This window comes from Synchiropus splendidus, chromosome 10 (assembly GCF_027744825.2).
Source record: "Synchiropus splendidus isolate RoL2022-P1 chromosome 10, RoL_Sspl_1.0, whole genome shotgun sequence".
Taxonomy (NCBI): Eukaryota; Metazoa; Chordata; class Actinopteri; order Syngnathiformes; family Callionymidae; genus Synchiropus; species Synchiropus splendidus.
Genome location: NC_071343.1, coordinates 5,651,751 through 5,673,500, shown reverse-complemented (window position 1 = coordinate 5,673,500; position 21,750 = coordinate 5,651,751). Strand labels below are relative to the sequence as shown.

The 21,750-nt window shown below is 41.2% G+C and overlaps 1 protein-coding gene across 1 annotated transcript in view; it reads right to left on the bottom strand.

Moving 5' to 3' along the window:
* Positions 1–21,750, bottom strand: part of itgbl1 (integrin, beta-like 1) — a 39,030-nt gene that overhangs the window by 13,285 nt on the left and 3,995 nt on the right. The window contains exons 4-8 of the mRNA XM_053877099.1: positions 16,768–16,914; positions 15,814–15,936; positions 13,830–13,970; positions 9,715–9,855; positions 9,314–9,460 (exon numbers count right to left, since the gene is read on the bottom strand). Of these exons, the coding sequence (XP_053733074.1) occupies positions 9,314–9,460; positions 9,715–9,855; positions 13,830–13,970; positions 15,814–15,936; positions 16,768–16,914 (699 nt within the window). The remainder of the gene's footprint in view (positions 1–9,313; positions 9,461–9,714; positions 9,856–13,829; positions 13,971–15,813; positions 15,937–16,767; positions 16,915–21,750) is intronic.

The window sequence follows — 21,750 nt, the reverse complement described above, 5'->3', positions numbered from 1 at the left end:
AATAGTAAAAATGTAGCTTGGAACTCTATTGAGTTCACAAGGTGTAGCCTATGTTTTGTACTGCGATTAGCCTTGAGAGTACCTCCGTCATTACGTCATAACACATGACCTCTCGGCCATTTGTCGTATGCTGGATTAAAAGCAACACCAAATCCCTGCTTTGGTCGAAGCAGTGTATCGCCTTACTACTTGAATCCAGTGAGACCGTAGTGTAACTAGTTACTAACGCATTTCATTTTTGAATGAACTTGCCAACACTGAACAAATGATTTCTTATGAAAAAATGAATGCAGACGTTGTTTTTGGTGTAGAGCAACAGGTGTGAGATAATTTAATCTTTAATCTATGGAATTAGAAAGGAAGAGGAAAGCTACTAACCAATTCCCCTGCAATGTGTTTGTGAGTGTAAACCAGATCAAACTCTTCTCTCGGAGCGAGGGGAAGAGGTGGCGGGGTGAGGAGTCTAAAATTTTCAACAGCTGAGTAAGCTTATTTATTTGCTTACTTCAGCGTCTATTGGAGCATTTAATAAAAGAGGGATTTCATTCAATCCTTTGCAAAATATTGTCCCGCTATATCACTTTCCAAAAGAGAGACCTCCTGATTTCCCCTCAGGCCGTGTGCCCACAAAAATGTCCGACCATCTTGGTGATTATGAATTCAAAATAAATCATATTGAAGCACTGTGAAGGCTGTGAGGACCCGTCGTCGAGGCTGCGGTTGGAATCCCGTGATTAAGATGATGTAAGCAGGTGTTTCCTTGAGGAAATACCACAGAAGAAGCCGCCTGTCTGGAGCTGCTGCTTCTAATTTCCAGTGGTTTCTGCTCTATCTGCCATCTGAGGCAGCCATTCATCCACGCCCTGCCGATATCCATTGTCTGTCCTCTCCTCCTGACTCACAGCTCGCACCGCTCATTATTTCCTTCATCGTGTGTTGGAGCCGGTGTCATTGCAAAGTCCTTGACAACATATAAGCTTCCACATCGCTGGAAAAACAGAGAGTGCTTTTCAAAGGTCACCACTTTCAATCACTTGCTTGTTGTCCAGTTCTGTCAAATCTGATCGATGAATATAATAAAGTTGATAAGCAGTGAAGATTAAATGTGTGTTTCAGGTAAATCCATTTCTGTTAACATTATATTAGACTGTCTTTGTTCCTGTGATTGTTCTGGCAGCACACAAACCAGTGGGCGGATGAGGCTTCATGAAACAGTGCTCTCATTTTCAGAGCCCCCACATTATTTCCAAGATGAGAGCGCCACCTACTGAGCTCTGAAAATAATGGCACTGCTTCATGAAGCCTCATCAGCCCATCACTCATACAAACATTAAAGACATAAATTTCTGCAAGGTCAACGTTTATTACCAGATGGAGAAGTGAAAATTTGTGATGGGCGGATGAGGCTTCATGAAACAGTGTCCTCATTTTCAGAGCCCTCTAGAATAGCTTAAATCATTGGTTTTGAACAGCTATTTCAATGAAACCTCACATCATTTCTCAGCTGAGAGCGCCACCTGCTGAGCTGTGAAACTAATGACACTGCTTCATGAAGCCTCATTGGCCCATCACTAAAACAAACATTAAAGACATTTATTTTTTTTTCATCTGTTCTACCTTTATTACCAGATGGAGGAGATCGCATATTGATTTCCATTTTCATATGTGCGAAACTACATTAAAGAATTGTCATTATATTGTAGGATTTCCTCAATGGGGTTTTTGTGAATATCTTTGTCATAATTGTTATTTTCATCGCTGTAAATCAGTTGGGCTTATTAAAGGGAGTTCTAATTCCTTACCGATCTTTTAATTCAAGAAACGAAACGTGTCAGGGAGTTGGATGAGCTAGTGAAATGGGAACGTTCTGTCCAAAAGTTGACAGTGAATGAAAAGGTATTCAGTGAAGAGACAATGTGCTTATTGAAACATGAGCTCATGTCGACGCTCACAAAGAGCTTAGCTCGATACTGAATTAACGTGAAGGGTTTTTCATTTGGTTTTGCCTGGTGTTAAAGGGAGGATGGGAAAGACGTCTTTTGAGGTGGCTTCAGGTGCGAGTCACTAGGGCAGAGGTGGGCAATTCAATTTCCTAAAAGGCCACATTAGGAGCTGTAACGTTTGTGAGGGCTCATCATGCCAAAAGAAAGACAGCCACGAATGACTACAAAACATGATGGAAAAATTTCCACAATATATACCTAAGTAACAAGGACAAAATGAACCTATGGAGATAAAATGTAATTAAGAAGTGTATATATACCATGAAACCTATTGAAATATTTCATTTTATATGCACTTAATTTGAATATAAATCAACTTTGTTCAAGATAAAAAGGCCATTTATTTTAAAATGTATTTTCAGTATTACTTCTGTGTATTTTTATGAACAAGAAAAACACAAAAATGGCCAATGAAAAAAGAAAAAATAACTCTTTAAACAAAAAATTTACTGCTGAAGTGGTGGTGGTGACTAAAAGAGAAAGAACAAACAAAGGCAGAAAAATTATGACATATATGTTTTAGAGTTTAGAGTTTTAGTCTGAAGTCACAAAAATACAGGCATTGAGCCCCTTATGGCCCCCGGGCCGCACTTTGCCCAGGTCTGCACGAGAGGAAGATGTCCACTTGGGTCTGCTAGCATCTTGGATGCTAAGCTGGCGGTGCTATTCCCTCAACCTAAGATACCATATTAACCAACCATGGCTGGAACACAAGGTATAATACAGTAATAACTGTGTTGTAATTCAGATCATCTCTTTTTAGGCCCAATATCTTTCTTTATTTTCCCTCTGATTTTGATATATTTGCTTTGTGAATATAAATGTCCCAGTGAGGATCGTCACCAATGGCATGGTGTATTTATTAATAATTACCATGCTCTGCTCCCGCAGAGACTTGCATGACTATGACTCCAGAATGAGCATTGTAATGCCTCCCCGCCAAAATGTCTGCTTCAATGACCTGAGACACTTTCTCCGGCATATTTGAATTCATAACTCTACAAATACAATGCGAATGAATCAGGTTAACTGTTGACAAGAGAGAGTGAAATGAACAAGAAGAATTTATAGTTCTTGTTAATTGTTTCGTCGTCTGGATAATTTAAAGTTTCATTTTGTTGAGACAATTGGAGATCATTTAAAGGTAGCGCTGGAGGTGCCGGAGCTAATTAACTCCCCCATCACGAGTTAATCTTTGCTGTTTCATTAAGTGAAGGGAAGCGGGAAGCGCGCCGTGGAATTGCTTTAAGGCCATTGACTGTTTTCAATACACGTGATTCACGTATGTGTTTCCAGCCATACAGTGAGCTGTGCTTTAATGAGCTCCAGGTTCATTTAATTTTTCTTCTTTCTTTCCATATGCTGCCACGTTTTCTATGTTATTATAATGCAGATAGGCTGGAAACCCTCAAATATGCCTATATTAATGAGGCTGCGCAGCAGGAAAGTTCAAAGACAAGTTCATGGAATTTGACTAGGATTAGGATCAGGCTTTGTATAAAGCTGTTGTGCTCTTGGGATTTATGTTCAAGAATTACACTTATACAGTGGGACATCGGTTTTCAAACCTCCCGGACTTCGAACAAATCAGCGTTCGGACAAAAATGTCGAGATTTGTTTGCTTCGGATTTCCAACGAAAATCCAGACCTCGAACGTCCCCGAAAAAAGCCGGAAAAACATAACGTGCCGGGACCGATCATGACTGATCATGTTATTGAGAATAACGCATCCTCTGTATGCAGACGTGTCCCGTTAGCTCCATTTACTGACTGTTTTTTCTTCATATTGAGGTGTAAAACCTTTCCTGTCTCCACACTGGACCGTGGTAGAGTGTCACAGGGGAGGAGGAGCTGGGACAGGGATGAGGCAAGTCTGGGACAGAGCGTGACTTGGTTTATGACTTTGTCACAGCCAAACTGCACAGAAGCGCACATTCAGAGCTGGACACGCACCGGGCACCTCTTCACTTCTGGAGAGACGTCACTCACTCGGCAACCCCTCCCACATGCAGCGGCCACACACATAGAGGAACAGCGCACCTGCAGCAGACACTCTACATTCAACAAAAGACTATTTTAAGGCTTGGAATGCATTAATTCTTTTTCCATTCATTGTAATGGGAAAAAAATCGATTCAGATTTTGAACAAATCGCTTCTTGAAGGGCCGTCTGGAACGGATTGGTCGAGATCCGAGGTTCCACTGTATTTAGAGATAAGCATTGACGCGGCACGTTCCAGGCGATCGACACAAACTGGGTGACGCCCATGAGCGTGATGTGACGTCTCCTCTCCTATAGTACACAGAGCTACCATATATTCCCTCAACTGAGTTGCTGTTTAATGTGTTGGATTTAAGAAATCTGCAATATTTTGCAAAGGTACGACACATTTGCTTTTCGCTATCATCGCACGGCTCTATTTTCCTGTTTCATGTTCATTTTATTAGTGTTGAAAACCGGCACCCTGATTTAAAACCTGACGGTGATGCTCATATCATTTCCCTTTGGGGTGTATTGGATTGACTTGATGCTTTGGAAACTCCATTACAGTGCATGTGACACCGCAGGTTACAATATTATGATGAAATACCTGCAGCTGCACACACACACACTGACACACACACTTGCACTCCATTCAGCGCTCTCTGCTCTCCCCAGGGACGATGCACACAGTCAAACAAAACTGGAAATCAATAATGAACATTCACTTGTGGACAATCCACACAGTTGTGTTTCCTCCAGTTGTAGCCAATTCAAATACCACATTATTCCCTTCATATTTTTCAGCTCACAGTCGGTATCCTACAAACTAATTAAAATTCAACTCAATGGTTCATGAGGTTCTGGTGAGGTATGACCTGAAGGTATGACAACTTCCTGTCATCTCTGTAGTCGCATGAAAAGTGGGTCAATCTGGGGTGCAGGTCCAAATGATTGTCCTTGGGACCATTTTAGTTTATATGGCAGCAGACCTCTCATTGAAAACAAAACGTTTATTTTGTGAATTGTCATCGCAGAAACGACACATCGCCAGCTATAAGTTAGCTCGAAAGGCAAAACAGTCAGATAACAGAATGAAATGAACATGCCTTAGAACAGGGATTCTTAACCATGGTTGGTTCGCGAGCGCCTCCTAGAGGGCTGCTAAAAGTTGTTTTGTTCTACAACTTTGGGCCGCGAGACGTTCACTTTTAATACATGAGCCACGTATGGTGGCGGTAGTGTGTCACTGAATTGTCTTGACAGCTACTATCTGTGATAGTAAACAACTATGGAGGAAAAGAAAAAATGATAAAATGATGCCGCCGCCCCCAACAGTAAAAACTGTTCATGAAAGCACCTGTTGAAGCAGTTTTCAAAATTTTATGGCGATACCTTCATTTACACTTTACTTATATCTTTGTTTAAATAAAATATATAAATTTAATTTTTGGATATTTAGACATGGCTTTATTATGTTTATTTTATTCCAAATTGTATTCACTTTTTCCAATTTTCTCAACAGTTTGCATCAAGTGTATTTTTTTTCTTTTTTTTCTTTTGTACATTTGATGAATGTGACTTGCACCTGGTTCTGATGCTGGTCGGTGTTTTCGATGACAAATAAATATCTTTGCGACAATCATGGTTTCATGTCATTTCACAAGGTTTTGGTTTGTTTACGTGTAAGTTGATGAAATATGGTTATTGATCACAAATGAAACCAAGAGTCATGAATCAGTTGTACTACTGGAATAGGCCCCGGGTCCATTTGTTCTGGGAAAGGCTCATGGAAAATGTTTCGGTCTCATTCCACCAGGCTTGACTTTTGTCCTGGTAGAAAAGACATTTTACGTTGTACAGCATCGGAATGCAAGCAACTGCTACCGTTAGATTCACTACCATTCAGCTTCCTCATCGTGTTTTTCCCTCTTTGCAAACGTCACTGTGAAGTCTGGGGTCTGAATGTTTCACTAGGAACGCACCAAAGCTGCAAACCCCCTCACCCCGCTCCCGAATAGCAGTGCAAAGAGATTCCCTTGAGTATTGCAAAGGTGTCCCACTGAAGAACCACACGATTTATCTTATTAAGGAATTGATGAAGTATCTCCTTGAACAATGCATCCAGCTTGGTCAGGCGGCGACACGCCACATTGTTCTGAGGCTATTGTATTTGGAGTGGACCGAGCAGCGTTTTCTCCATCCTTCTCTATTGTTTTATATAGTTCTGACTGCAACTACTTCCCCATCCTGCTGCCTCCAGTTGAGAGAATGGAGTTTTCCTCATGGCTAAATTCACAATCTTGCGCTGAAGCGAATCCCCGTACGGCTCACCGCTGTTGTTCATCTTAGAATGCACACGCAGCTTATCCAATTAGTTTTGTGTTAAGTTGGGTCAATACATTATCAAACGGACATCGCCGCCGGTCACCACCGGCTGGAATAATTAATCAAAATGGCCATTTATTTTCTCTTCCTTTGACTCAGAGGCTTCATGCTGCGTCGCTCCTGCAGTTCTTGCTAATCTTAATGAAATGACTGATGTTGCCGGCAGAGATTTGCTTTTACGATCTCTTAATTTTGGTGCCTGAAAATGTTTGTTGAAATTTCTGCTTCCTTTTAGCAGGTGTCAAACTCACAGCCTGGGGCCGGAATTTGGCCCGCTATTTTCTGCGCCTCACCAGAAATGCAAATGGCCGGCTTGAAGTAACTTTCTCATTTCAGGCTTGCGCCAAAAGAACCTCCCTCAAATGTAATTGAGTTTATGACCTCAGGAAACACAAGCTCCCACCACTGCACAGCAGTTTGTTTCCACTGTGGAAAAAATATACATTAAAAAGAACAGACAGTAACACTTTTTGTTATGTTACGTTATTGTTATTTCTGGTGTTCCTGTGTGTCGTTCCCTTTTCCCTCTCTCTCTTCAGCTTCACAGCAGCGCAGCTGGATCCTACTCTGCTGATCAGCCTCCCATAATTTCTACACCTGGGTTCCAGTCTGCGCTGCCAGATGGTTGCTTCACGTCCTCACGGTTTTTCCCCTGCCCTTGACTGTATTTCCTGTTTCGTGTTCTGGTATCGGCGCCCTCGGTTCTCCATTCCTGTTTGTCTTTTGAGTCCTCATGTAGTTGTTAATAAACCTTGTTAAATCTGCCCTCGATCTCACGAGTCTGCAACAATCCATCAATTGGGTCTGAGCCGGACAACAGCCGTGACATATAATATATGAATGCAGTCCTTGGTCTGCATTTGGCAGCAGTTGGCATTTGAAAATAAAAGTTTGTCAAAAAGATTGATATCTGATAATGTCTCAGAATTATTATTTTTTTCTCCCACCTGTATTAACTATTCACAAGTTAATTACATGGTCATTTACTGTTGATGATCTGTAACTATGGTGTTGTTTAGAGTGAACTTTTGGTCAACATTTCAGGGCAAAGTATAGTCTTAACAAGATGCATATCGTGACTTTATATTGGGTTAATTTACATATGAATAAGTATTTTAATTATGGTAATATATGATACCTAATCTGAAGTGTAACTGAACAGAAGTAGCTTAAGCATCCAATTGAAATCTTCAACACAGTTCAAGTCTCTGAACAAAATGTATCGTGGAACCATCCATAACAGGCAAGACTCCATTTACACAATAACATTGTTCTTTAATTCTTTTTCCTCAGCTCAGCAAAAACAATGCCATCTGTCTTATTAACCATTAAACTGTATTGATCTTAATATTGAATCGTCTACTCCCGGCAACTTAGTATGACTCGGAAGGCCATATTTGGCCCCTGGGCCATGAGTTTGACACGTATTGAGTACGTTCCAGTATTGAAGCAGATGAAGTTGCTCGCTATGGATACAGGGATGATGATGCTCCTTGACATGCTTTTTAATGCTTGAAATGCGAAATAAATGTGGATATATTCGGTTCTCCATCCATTGTTGGTGCATCAAAGAAAGGCTGCTACATATTTAACATTCTGTTCGATTCGGTTTGACACTGATGGGTTTGCTGTGAATGCAACTACGGTACAAGTAGTTCATCCTTCTGTTAAGAGTGTGTAAATATGGTTCTTCATCTGGAAGTCAGCAAACACAGAGGCTCCACCCGACGTACGATTCAGGTTTCTAAAAGGTGTGTTTTGGACCACAAACTGGAAATATGAGTGAAATCATGGAAGGGACATTTGGCTTAAGACTGACATTTATTGTAACCCAGGAATGGAAAGAAACAACACAAACCTCGTCCTCTTGCGCTCGGCGCTGAGTCAACTTGCTTTACAGAGATTATCGGCCGTAGCCACGACTGTGATATTTGATCAAACCTGGTTCTGATTTGCAGATATAAAGAACAGGAAATTGATTATTCTCCCTCCAAGCTGGGAACAAAGTGTTGTTTTGGGGAGTGTTCAGTGAACAGGATGACAGTGCGACAACGCGATTTAATTAGTTTTCTCCATTGTAGTCAGATCTCAGCAGAAAAAAAGGGCTTTTACCTGCTGAAACTGGCGTTTTTGTCCTCAGATGAAAAAGAGCTGAGCCAAAATGTTGTCTTGATCAAGCAGCTTAGCAGCCAGTTAGCAGTCCTGCTAATAAGCAGTAACATGAGCCGAGACATATTTAATTGTCAGGTTGGGTCTTGTGTATCCAGGACCATATGTGACTATTACTTTTAACACATTCAGGGAAAAGCTTCATCAATCCGCCTTATTATCCAGTAAAAAAAACAACATGTCTGTTTACCTCAAATGTTACTTCACCGCTACTGTTTTAATACTTGCTCAACAGACACTACTCACACATTTACACACTCTTTCTTTTCATGCGGCAGACAAGCCTTGAGCCCTTGACACATGAGACATAGAGTCAAGCCTCTATAGCCTATTGATTTTCCTTCCTGAGAATATACTGTGCCTATTTGGTACAGTACCTTTCTTTACAGCCGTTAGTCAATAGGCTCAGCAGGCTGTGACAGACAGCAACATGTCCAAGCCCGACTTTTCTGCTAATGCGATTGTTTGTTTTTAATCTTTCTTCGTACCTCTTCATCATCTTGAGGATGAAGAGTTGTGTTGCCGAATGTTCACCGACGTAAGAACAAGCTAGCATATCTTTAGGTTCCCATTGTGTGCCTCATATAAAAAAAAAAAGGTATTGAAGTTGTGATTGCCTGGCACTCGGCTGACTTCCAGACCTTCTCATGAGTGGATTAAAAGGTGTGAATCACTTGGAAATGGCCTATTTTCTTGTACTGTGAGGTGAGAACCGAGTGCAGACCCCTCAGCGGTAACCATGGCAACAGCAGTGAATAAAAAGGACCCGTTACCTCGTCCGAAGCAGGGCAATTTGGACGATCCCTGACATTTCTTCAGGCTACTTTCCAGAGACAGAGAGCAGGACAGAGGATGCTCGCACTTCCTCCCCGACCAGCCTTCCTTACAATCGCAGCGGCCGCAATTACACTGACCCCTTCCTGCCGAAGAAAAAGGGTCAGAAGTCCACGACTGTGAACAGAGGGGAATCATTTCCGATGAGTCCAATTCACTTTGAAATGACTTCATATGTTCATTTGAAACATTCTGCATTGGAGCCGTCGCTGGGTGATGTTGAATCTATTATGTTTGGATGTGTTTGTTGGGGCTGTTTCACAGTTTCATCAGGCTTGAGTTCCTGTTGATCTCAGTAAATCCTTGTGAGTCAGCAGTAGGAATTGACGTCGGTACTGACCAGAGCAGAAGTCGTCGGTGTAGCGGTCATAGGTTGCATGGCAGTTCCTCTCATCGCATTCGCACGTGTCCCCATGGATGTCGCCCCAGTCGCCGGAGGGATCGACGTCATAACAGCTGCACTCGCCGCACACACATGTCCCTGAGAACAGCGTTCACAAAGGTGTCAGATCCCTCTCCATTTCAGGAGAGAAAGATGGAGCAGGAAAATGATGGACAGTTAAGAGGGATATAATGTTCAGTCATGAAGACTGAAAAAGAGCTGAGCCAAAGGGCTTGATTTGCCTTCATTCTGTTCCACACTATCATCTGTGCTGGTGAACTTTGCTTCAGCACAGTTGGCTTGGGTATCCTCATAGTCTGGGCACTGCTCAATAGGGAGGAGGCCATGGGTCGTACCCAGGACACATTGAAGAGAAAATTCATGTTCCCCATGAAGTTTTGGGGGAAGCCTCGGACTTCCTGGATGGGTAGATGGGCTGATGGACACATATTAGCATATTTTTCAGTACTGGGATTCCAATAAATCTTCAGTTTTAAATTAAAAAAAATATTTAAGATATTTATAGATAAATATCTGAAATTAAAAATTTAGCATTTTTATGTCATTAATAGCAGAATTCTGGCAACTAGCTATAGTCAAATGAGAGATAGTGTTACTGTGGATCGCCATCTGGGCTTGTGTCTTTAGCTTTAATTTTCCAAAAGTGACCGTAAACACCTATCTGTACGAACACAAAATAAGATCAAGCATGGTCCACAAGTTGAGCTTAAATTCAAGCAATATTAAGTGACATGTTGCTTTATATCAAAACAAAAAACTAGTAATATTTTAGATATTATTTATTCAAATAATGTGCGACATTTATTCGTTTTCCTTTCTTTTTTTTCCCTTCATCCTCCAGATTTAAGAAGAGAATAGAGATGAGCGCATTCCAGCAACGCCTTAAGCACAAATATGGGAAAAATAGTGCCATTTTGTCTCATGATATGAATGAATCTTACAATGATATAGGGGAAATTAATCAATAATGTAACGCCAAACACTGTTTCTGCAGGTAACAGTTGTAATATTCATGGCACTTATGATTAAAGGATGCTGCAGCTGGAGAGGTGCATCCAAGTTGCGTCAGTACTTGTCTTCTATTGCGATAAATACATGCTAAGTTAATGCAAAAGTCCTTTACCTCTCAAAGGTCAGTGAAAAAAAATCAACAATAGGGCGAGAAATGACTTGACGCAGAGACCTCAGCCGCAGAGATGATTCACCTTCTGTCTCTCTTTCTCCTTCTTATCTGTATCTCTCTCTATATTTCTCATTTGTTCTACACCTCAGCCAGGACGCCAGCTGAGCGGCATCCACTGGAAATCCCATTTTGTGCTATCTGCTGTGGCAGAGCTCAGGGAACCCCAGGGGATCCGGTCCAACTGGCAGGCCCGTGGGCCGTGGCTAAGCGCGTGTCGGCCCCAGGCTTTCAGTTCAATATCCCTCTCCACCTCATAGCCCCGAAGCCCTGGATTTATGAAGCGGTGCCCTTTTATCTCAGCCACAAATGTCACAGTGCGGCTCCACCAGACCTTTAAGCAGCTCCAGATAAAAATTTCTCTATCTCGGGTTAGATATATTTTGTTAGTGGTTGAATATAAAATTATATAGAAAGAAACTAAATTGGACATGTTATCTGGGATTTAGAACACTTAGTCACATATAGCTTAGGAAAAGACTCAGTAAGATCAGAGATACGAGACCCTGTCGCCCATAATCTCCAGAAGTCTCCACATTCAAGTGACAATATGATGTTAGTGTTGGCACCTTGAGATCGACAAATGTATGAAATTGTCATTTAAGCATTTCCTGTCTTGCACTGTTCTAAATTTTATGTGTTTTATCTGGCTCTCCAGTTCTCCTAAAGCGATGAAGGGAGAAGGACATGTAAGAACACTGAAGAAAAATGATCTCAGAGACTGTTTTTAGACTTAGACTTAGTCACAATAGCACCACTAAAGTCTGTTGCCCTGACAGTTTTGCAAATAAACCTTCCATTTTCTGGGTTGAAAAATGATGCATTTTGAGCTCAGAGAACATTATTTGAGCCTAAAAAGAAGTCAAGACTGTTAAGTTTCGATGACACCTATGGGAAGCAGATATTTTGCCAACGGCTGCTTAGAAAGAATGTGTGATATTTTCATTTATTATTTTTATCGGAATTCCAATGTCAGTCACCAGCGACACTGAGGAACAAAAGTTGCAACATGTACATGGCCTCAATGAAATAGACAGATGGATAAAACTGTTTTTCCAACTGAACAACAAAGGCTGTATGTATTTGTTTGTCTTTATAGCCAGTTGTCATTTACTTAAAAGTATATGGTTGATTCCTCCATCCATCCATCATCCGTCCATACATGCATCATCATCCCTCAATCCATCATCACTCCATCCATCCATCCATTCTCTGTCATCCATCATCATCTATGCATCCATCCATCCATCATCCCTCCATGCATCCATCGTTCCTCCATCCATCTCTCTATCATCAATCATCATCCATCCCTCATTTATGCATGCATCCATCCATCCATCCACCATCACTCCATCATACATCCATCCTCTATGATCCATGCATTCATCAATCCATCCATCCATCTTCTATCATTCATCATCCTCCATGCATTCATCCATCGATCCATCATCCCTCCATGCATCCACCGTCCCTCCATCCATCATCACTCCATCCATCTCTCTATCATCTATCATCCCCCTCTCAACTGACTTCTCTTAATGCAGAGGAGCTGCAGTTTTTCTTCTTGTCTGAGCTGAAATACAAATGTCATCATTCAGTTTCTGATCCATTTGTGGCCATGAAAAAATGATTCAGATTTTAGTCTGTGCCTGCATGCAGTGGTGAAATCAGAATTATTTAAAATTACGTGTCACTGTGCCACTTGTTTGACAAAACTGATACATTTGAATACAGTCTTCATCACTGTTGAACCTTCACCCACACAAAAAGATCTAGATATAAATGTAGTTTCTGAATATTTGTATTGACTGTAGCAAATGTTTAAGTGATATCCGTGCAGCACTGTGTTAAAATAACACCCACATCCGTCCACAGAGAGGATAAGAATCTCCTCCTGGTTCTGAAATGATCTTTCCATAGGACATGGAAATTCAATCATCCTTCCTATGGAACTGTCCCTGTTCATCTCCTCTCTATTTTCCTACCATCAGTTATGAGCTGCACACTTATCTAGATGAGGATTCATGTGGAGGAAATGGTTGTGTGACATGTAGATATGTAAATGTTGGCTGTAATTTAATCAGGAAAACTAGTCGGTACTTCCGTGAGGCAGATGTAAATGATGTCGAGATATGAATTCTGCTGTTAATTACAGGTACTTATTATAGCATGCCATAGAATAATGGAAAGGGTGGTGGAAGTTTTAGGAGTCTCCTAATGGCCCTGTAATTTCAGGGAAATATCTTGAATGACTTTTATTTGCGATGCAATAAAAGTAACTTGAATCCAAGTTTGGATCTGCTGCTTCACTTTTCACCAATGAACTCAGCTCTATTATCTAAAAAGGGTAGAAATGGAGAGCAACCAGCCCAAACCCAAAAAAAGAAGCAACGTTTCGAGCAGGCTTTTGATGTTGTCGGCTGCTCGGTTAACCATGAACAGTAGTTCGACATCATTCTGTGTCGGTGTAGTCCACGACTTCGCCTCGCGCTTAGACAGTTCACTGTAATTAATTTCAGAGAGATTTAGAGAAAATCCCGCTGGATCACTCCAGCAATGTTAGAAGGGTCGTTTCCACTTATCCACCATGCTCTGGTGACTTACTGAATTAACATTGGAAATCCTGCCCTCAGTGAAGACACTGAAGAGTGAGATGCGGTGCCTTTAGGACGGCAGGGGAGAGAAAGAGCTGAGCCAAGAGCTTTCAGTTTACTGGTTGGTCTATCCGCACCATACGAGCTAACAGAGACATTCAGTTCATTCTGTTATTTTCATTCTCTCGGAAGTGTTGTCGAGGTACTCAACCTCAAATGGAAAACAATGGCAACTGCACCCAGTTTTCACACATCCTGTCTGAAGTGAGTAAACAGACCTCTGTTGCTGCAGATTTTGCCATCTGGAGACGTGCACCTCCGTTTGCTTTCCCATGGGCTGATGTCACACTGGAATTCACATTTGTCTCCATGCCAACCAGCAGCGCAGTAACAGTTTCCACAGTAACACTGACCGTGGCCTGGAAGCAATTCAGGAACACACACAATCGCTTTGGTTACTGCTTTAGCTTTAACATAATAAAAAAAAAAAAGCTCAAATGAGTCTGAAAAATGATTCCACTGAAACTAAAGTCAGAACTAAATAAATAAATCTGCTGTAACATCACAAGCAATGCTCGTATTCCACGTCTTTGCTGTTTGGGGAATTAAAGTCATATTTCTATTAAATTATATTTCAATAGTTTCGTACCACTTGTGTACCAGCTTTAGTCTTGGCCTTGTCTGACTCTCAATGTTCTTGTTGATATGCTCTGGTCTTGTCTCAGTCTTGATAGGCTCTGGCCATGTTCTTTTCTCTGTCTTAATAAACTTTGGTCTTGGTCCTGACTGGTTCTTGGTATGCTCTGGTCATGGTCATGACTTGGGCTTAGTATGCTCTGGGCTTGGGAGGCTCAGGTCCTGGTATAGTCTTGGTAAACTCTGGTCTTGGTCCCAATGGGTCTTGGTATGCTCTGGTCTTGGTCTTGACTTGGTCTTGGTATGCTCTGGTCTTCACTTGGACTTGGTATGCTCTGGTCTTATTCTTGGCTTAGTCTTGGTATGCTCTGGTCTTGGTCTTGACTTGGTCTTGGTATGCTCTGGTCTTCACTTGGACTTGGTATGCTCTGGTCTTATTCTTGACTTGGTCTTGGTATGCTCTGGTCTTGGTGTTGACTTGGTCTTGGTATGCTCTGGTCCTGACTGGGTCTTGGTATGCTCTGGTGTTATTCTTGACTTGGTCTTGGTATGCTCTGGTGTTATTCTTGACTTGGTCTTGGTATGCTCTGGTCTTCACTTGGACTTGGTATGCTCTGGTCTTGGTCTTGGTATGCTCTGGTCCTGACTGGGTCTTGGTATGCTCTGGTGTTATTCTTGACTTGGTCTTGGTATGCTCTGGTGTTATTCTTGACTTGGTCTTGGTATGCTCTGGTCTTCACTTGGACTTGGTATGCTCTGGTCTTGGTCTTGGTATGCTCTGGTCCTGACTGGGTCTTGGTATGCTCTGGTGTTATTCTTGACTTGGTCTTGGTATGCTCTGGTCCTGACTGGATCTTGGTATGCACTGATCTTGGTCCTGACTTGGGCTTGGGAGGCTGTGGTCCTAGTATGGTCTTGGTAAACTCTGGTCTTGGTCCTGATATGGTCTTGATATACTGAGTTCGTGGTCCTGACCTGGGCTTGGGAGGCTGTGGTCCTTGTATGGTCTTGGTAAACTCTGGTCTTGGTACTGGTATGGTCTTGATATACTGAGTTCGTGGTCCTGACCTGGGCTTGGGAGGCTGTGGTCCTTGTATGGTCTTGATATACTGTGGTCTTGGTACTGGTATGGTCTTGATATACTGTGGTCTTGGTCTTGACTTGGGCTTGGGATGGTCTGATCTTGGTTCTGACTAGGTCTTGGTATGCTCTGGTCTTGGTCCTGACTTGGGCTTGGTATAATGGTCTTGGTCTTGACATGGTCTTGATGTGCTCTGATCCGGGTCCTGACTGGCTCTTGACCGTCGTATTTGTCCTGACAGGTAGTCACTACTACAACCGTATCATTCAAAGAAAATGGAAAATTCGTTGTACTTCAATATTTAAGAGTCTCCTGAGCATGTAGTCCTCCATCACATGGACTTTAACAGCAACAGAATTGAACTACTCATCTATACTTCTAGTTCTTTGCACAGCATAAGCAGCAACACACCAACAAATAAAATATTTGGAACGAATGTACATTTATTAGACGTTATTACAATGTCTGTTTACACATACATGCTAATATTTCTTCTTCTTTTTTCTGCTCCACTGGTTTGAGCCAGCAAATGAAAGGGTCCTTACCTCCACACACCTCTCCTGTGTCCTCATCCAGGCACTCGCTGTCGTCACACTCGCAGAAACGTCCTGTTACCAGACCTCTGTCGTCCTTGTTGTCACACAGACAGCTCCCACAGTTACAGGTGCCTATTGAAGATATGAACTCAAGCTCATTTGTGTAGCCAATTGAAAAAAAGGAGCTTTTGTGCATTAGTAATGTGCTCCCGGCCTCCTCACATCATTCATTACAGGGCCATAAGGCTAGTCGGCCGCATGTTGTGAATACATTTACATAAATTCACACTAAACAGGCCACCCAGAGCGCTAGACTACGTGCTCCTTAGAAAGGGTGAAAAATGAGAGACAATACCAAACATATGGCATAAATTAAATTCAGGGAGGTTTTTCTTTGTTTGTTTCCAGCCTGTTTTTTCCTTCTGCATGCACAGACTCTGAATTTTAAGCCACTCCCTGCGCGTTTTCAGCTATATGAGCAACAGCTCTACTCCAAGTTCCTGACCAACGACTGAGCTCAACATTGGAACCCGACACTTCTGTGAGGTGGCACGACGGCCATCCGTCAGGTAAGGTTTTGCTGGTGTCAGAGTGGCTATACAAAGTAACTTTCTGTGGGTAAAAATGAAATAATCATCTTACTGAACTGTTGAATTGTTCTGTTGTCTTAAAACTGAGGGACAGACTCTTATTTTTAACATCTATTGAATGAAATAAAGTTCATTTTTGTTTCATGACAGCTTGTCCTTTTGGTGTAATGGTGGCTTCAACTCAGAGAGAACTTGCACCATCATGCTGCTTTCTATTTACAAATACTATTGGTTTGTAAAAACTTAAGGTCAGAGGGAAATTTAATAAAGGAATAACCATAAATTAGTAGATTCTAGTCTGAACTTGCTTATGCTTTCCTGTGTTTACGGTGCATGATGATAGTTTAGCATCTAGTAGAGCTTCTTCTTCTACCTCTGTTGGAGCAGACCACGCCTTGTGGGTTTTTGCAGAGCTCCTTGCTCTTCCTCTTGGTGAGTTTACAGTCCTCCTGGAACTGACAGGCGTCTCCGGCCCAGCCTTCGTCACACTCGCACAGCCCACAGTCACAGTAGCCGCGGTCTGCAACGGAACATCGCGTCAAAGAACGATCACCGCCTTCAACTACCGACTGTATGAGAGTCTGGTGCTCAAATTAGCAGTTTGGCTTTTGTTTATTCACACGAATCCCACGCTATTTCCTCTTTACCTCACTGCCTGTTAGCAGAGTTACCTTAAAAGATCAGAACATACTTCAATGGAAGTTTCAGGAAATAAAAATAAAATGGAAAACAAAACACAGATGAGAGTTTCTCCTTATTTAAAACACTACAGATGCTGTTGCCTGGGGCGACACTGAAAAACATTGTGCATTTTCATTTTTATTTTTTTAATGATGACTATTTATTTTCATTCCTTTTCAAAAAAAAAAAAAAAAAAACAACAACTTTATTTATTTATTTTTGCTAACCAGTTTGGGGCATAACAAAGCTTTTTCGCAAGGAAAAAAATCTGCACTTTCTTTTTATTCATTTTCTGTGACAAAAAGGAGAGGTGCTGCAATGCTCCTCGAGGTCAGTCCATCCTTCGCTGTCACGTTCGAACTGGACTCCATTTATATTGTATCTATCATTTAATGCATGAACACATTTGTCATGTTATTTTTTTCCCCCAATTTCACTCTCCACCCTGCATATATGTATATCACGCCATATTTTTTGGACATATTTGTAATTTCAGCCCCTTCAGTTTATTCAAAAGATATTTTGAAGCGTCCTCATGCATCAGTCAGTGTTTTCTGCGAGTCTTTGCCATTGTGCAGTCCATCATGACTTAAGCGTGAAGCAGGGAGAGTCACAGGATGCAAATGACGGCCGCTGACAAGTTATTATGAATGTTGCTCCCATTGTGTTTAGCCACAAGAGAGCCTTGTATGTCATATTTAATCATCCGCTTGACTCATTCATCATGTAAATGTGCTTGTCCTTTTTCGAGGCCCCTCCATCAGTCATTAACAGTCGGCAACATCCTGTCCGGCCTCATTATCAGTACTTCACAGGAGGAGCAGCGCTCCTCAATGGGCAGCTAATAATCTATATTGAAATGCTTATTGGTTTTCTCTATTGATAATAGGTAAACATGTTTTTGTCAACGTATGGTATGTGAAACTGCATCCTAGCACGTGTTTGAATTGTTTTGAATGTCAAGAAAAGCCTCTTGAATTCTAAGATAATAAGTTAATGTTTTCACAGTTGGCTTTATGAAATTGAACACGATTATTTGAATGAATATTCTCCACCCAGGATGAGCCTCCAGCAGGAGTCAAGAATAGCTTTGAAGTATGAAACTGAAGATCTGAGAGTGAAATTTAAATTCATGACCCCGTCTATTTATTGTTTAATTATGGCATCCACCAATAGAGAAATAATCCTCCATTCCATTTTTTTAAATATGTGTTTTTGTGATTAAATAAGGGCCAAAACTAGGTGGATGCAAAGGGGAAAAAAAAAGAAAAAAAAAAAAAAAAAAAAACTTAATAAATGAATAAATATGGAAAGGATTTAATAAATGTAGAAATAAAAACAAAATAATGAATAATAATAACATTACCATAGTTTCACATCTATTTACCGATGTATTTTCTCATTTATACATCAATTTCTTTAATTTATAAATGTATTATATATTCATTACTTACCATTTTTAATACATTTTTGTATTGTTCCATTTCCACGTTTATTTATTTATGACAGCCAATTTAATTTATGTATTTACTTTTCCTCCAACCTAGTAGAGACATAAATGCAGAAATAAATACATTTGGAAATACAGAAATAGGTAAATAAATAAATGTATTAATTAATGGAGAAATTAAATTTAAAAAATAAATGAAATTGAAAACAATAATATGTAAATAAATACATGTCTAAATGAGAGGAATGTAGGCAGCACATTTACACCTAGTTCACACCACTTAAGTCAATATTATTGCCTAACACTGATTTTTTTTTTTTTACCATTGGCAATTTAAAATACTGTCAAAAGCAATGAGCTCAGATGGACTGCAGGTGGCAGTAGCATTTGGGAACCCACTTGCGCAACACACACATGAACCGGAGCTAGCTCTGTCGCTCCATTGTAGTGCCACTTGTCCCGTTATTTCCTGGAAATTTAATTGAAATCCAAACTAAAATGGGTGGACTGAAACTAACTACTGTAAAAAAAAAACTTGTCGCTATCTTCTTCTCGGAGACAATAAAGTGACGCCTCTACAACATTCACTATCTCGCCACATTCACCTCCAGTCAATGGTCTGTGAAGCAACTTTCTGTACACACGGAGATGTTTTCCAACACAAGATTAAAAATCCTGCCACGTTGCCAATAACCCCTGCCTTTTGGCAGGTGTTTGTGCATGTGAATCCATGCTTGTCTTGTTGGTACTTCATCCTCGCTGTTGCTTCGTGAGCAGTAATTCTGTGTCTCCACGGTGTCAGGGGATCAACCCACGCCAAAACACACACACACACACAAGCAGGCACCCACAAGTTCAACATCAATGCCCCTAATAACAGCTGATGTGATGCTACCAGGTGGATGTGCTCCTCCAGGAGCCTGGATATTTATTCATCATGTGGTTGACCTTTAACGGCAATGTGCACGATGTAACTGTCCTTTCCTGCTGCATCTCAACATGTCTTCAGCTGAATCCTTGCTGTCATGAGCCATGACAGTCACTCCTCATCCAAATACCTGGCGCCTCAAATATGTTCCTCGTGTCCTCACACAGTCAAAGAAACCCAGTCATATTTCAGTTGTTTTGCTTTCCGCCACATGTATAGAACTCGGTGCCCTTTATTTTAACACAATGAATCCTAACTTTGTCAACATCCAGTATTTCCGACTCATAATGGGCCTCAATCAAGTGTAGAGGATGTGACTCCTCGTTGCCCATTAGATGACTCATCACATAAGTGGGAACACGTCAAATCACCAGAAGAAAAAACACACTTTCCATAACAATGTCATAGCCCGGACGTTGCATTCCACTGAAGTTATTTCTTGTTTCACCCTGTTGTTCTTCCTGGAATAGTTTGTCAATTGGAATTTATTATATTAATATTGTAATTATTATTATGGAGGACAGCAAAATGTTGTGTCACTCTTTGGGGTCGATTTTTTTCGTATTGTATGAAGATTCGATTTAATTTAATTTAATGCCAGAAAACATGTACAGTAAATTCCAGACTATACAATGCACCGGAATATTAGCCACACCCACTCCAAAATATAAGCCGCACCGGTCTGTTAGCCACGGGCGCAGTGGTGCTGTCTGCACCGTAGAAAGGTCAGTGCTGCACCCGGTTTAAAGGTGCATGAGGATCACTTCTAAACTGCTTTTGAAAACAGGCTCCCGCATGGAGACTGATTCATGAAACAAACTCAGCAATGTTCTGAACTTGAATCATGAACTGGTCACATCTTTTATTGACATTAAAAACGTGTCCAAAGTTCCAACAGCTGGTCTCAGCTGCTGCTTCTCGTCTCGGGTCCTCCAGGAGATCAGCTCTGTTGGCGGAGCTGCGGACAAGTAGTTGAAAACAACACATTCTAAGCGCTTTAAGGTCAATAAAACGCCTGTGGTTTCATCGGTTTGATGCGATGAGACTCAATATTTTGGCAGCATGACGCTGTTTAGCTTGTAAGAATCCATGTATTAGCAGCACAGCGTTCAGATTGTAAGAAACAAGTATCGTCTCATAATCTGGAAATTACGGTATGTAAAACGTATTTATATGAAATGACTTGGCCCGGCCACATTTGGGCCCTGGGTCCTCGAGTTTGACACATCTGCTCCAACACTATCTCCCTTTCCTTGTAAAAGAGTGAACTTTCCTTGCCTTGTTTTTTGTGCCGTCATCCTCTTGACTTCCTCAAAAGTGATGCAATATAAGTACTTAAGGGAGGATCTTTAACTTTGGCAGCCCTTCTGACAGCCTGGTGAAAAGTGGGGTGGAAAAGTGGTGAAATGTCTGATGGCGATTTGAAACTCTACATTTATCATTTAGCTTCCACTCATTTAAGACTGAGGGAAAAGTCATAAAACACCACACTGGTCTGTGAATTATCCAGTGTGAGAAGACGAAGACAAGTAGAGGGATATTTTTATTTTTGGCTGCGACATCTCAGTCACTGTTTGACACCAGCTGCTTCTATGTAAAAAGACAATGCAACACAAAATGTGTCTGCACACGCACACCAGAGAAACACGACGTCCAAAGTTCAACACTTGAGCAGCAACACTCAGAATGTGAGAGACAGATGTCACAGGGTGGAAAGAAGGGCGGGCTCATAATGAAAACATTGCCACGTGGACTCTTTTAAAAGTACCACGAAGCGGCTCGAACAAGTTTAGTCGAGTTTTCCATGCACCGTCTTGGCAATTTATTTGAGTTTTATCATTGGAAAATATGATTTTCAAAAGAGGGGCTCAAAACAAACACAAAGCCAGGCAAAATTTGGTCGACGCACTTGCAGAACAGATGTTAGTTCTGGCCACTGTCATGTTATTCTGCAGCTCTGATCAGATCCAGAGCTGCAGAAGACGTATTAGAGCAAGGAAAGGTCCCTCTGATCAGTTAGAACCATTCATGGATTTTTGTGACCTGTGAAATATATTAGTTGGAAAGTGAGGAAATGCAATGTGACACACCACTTGACAACTGCTGTCTCTGGGTTAGTTTTCCATATTTAGTGCTCACAACTCACAGAAGATCAGGGGTGTCAAACATCCTCACAATAGGAGTCAGTACTTTTACCACTTTCAGTTGCATCCTTGGAGGCTGCAAATTCAATCTGCCATTTGATGGTTTGTGGCTAAATTTAACATATTAATTTAGCATCAAAGTATAGCCGCATT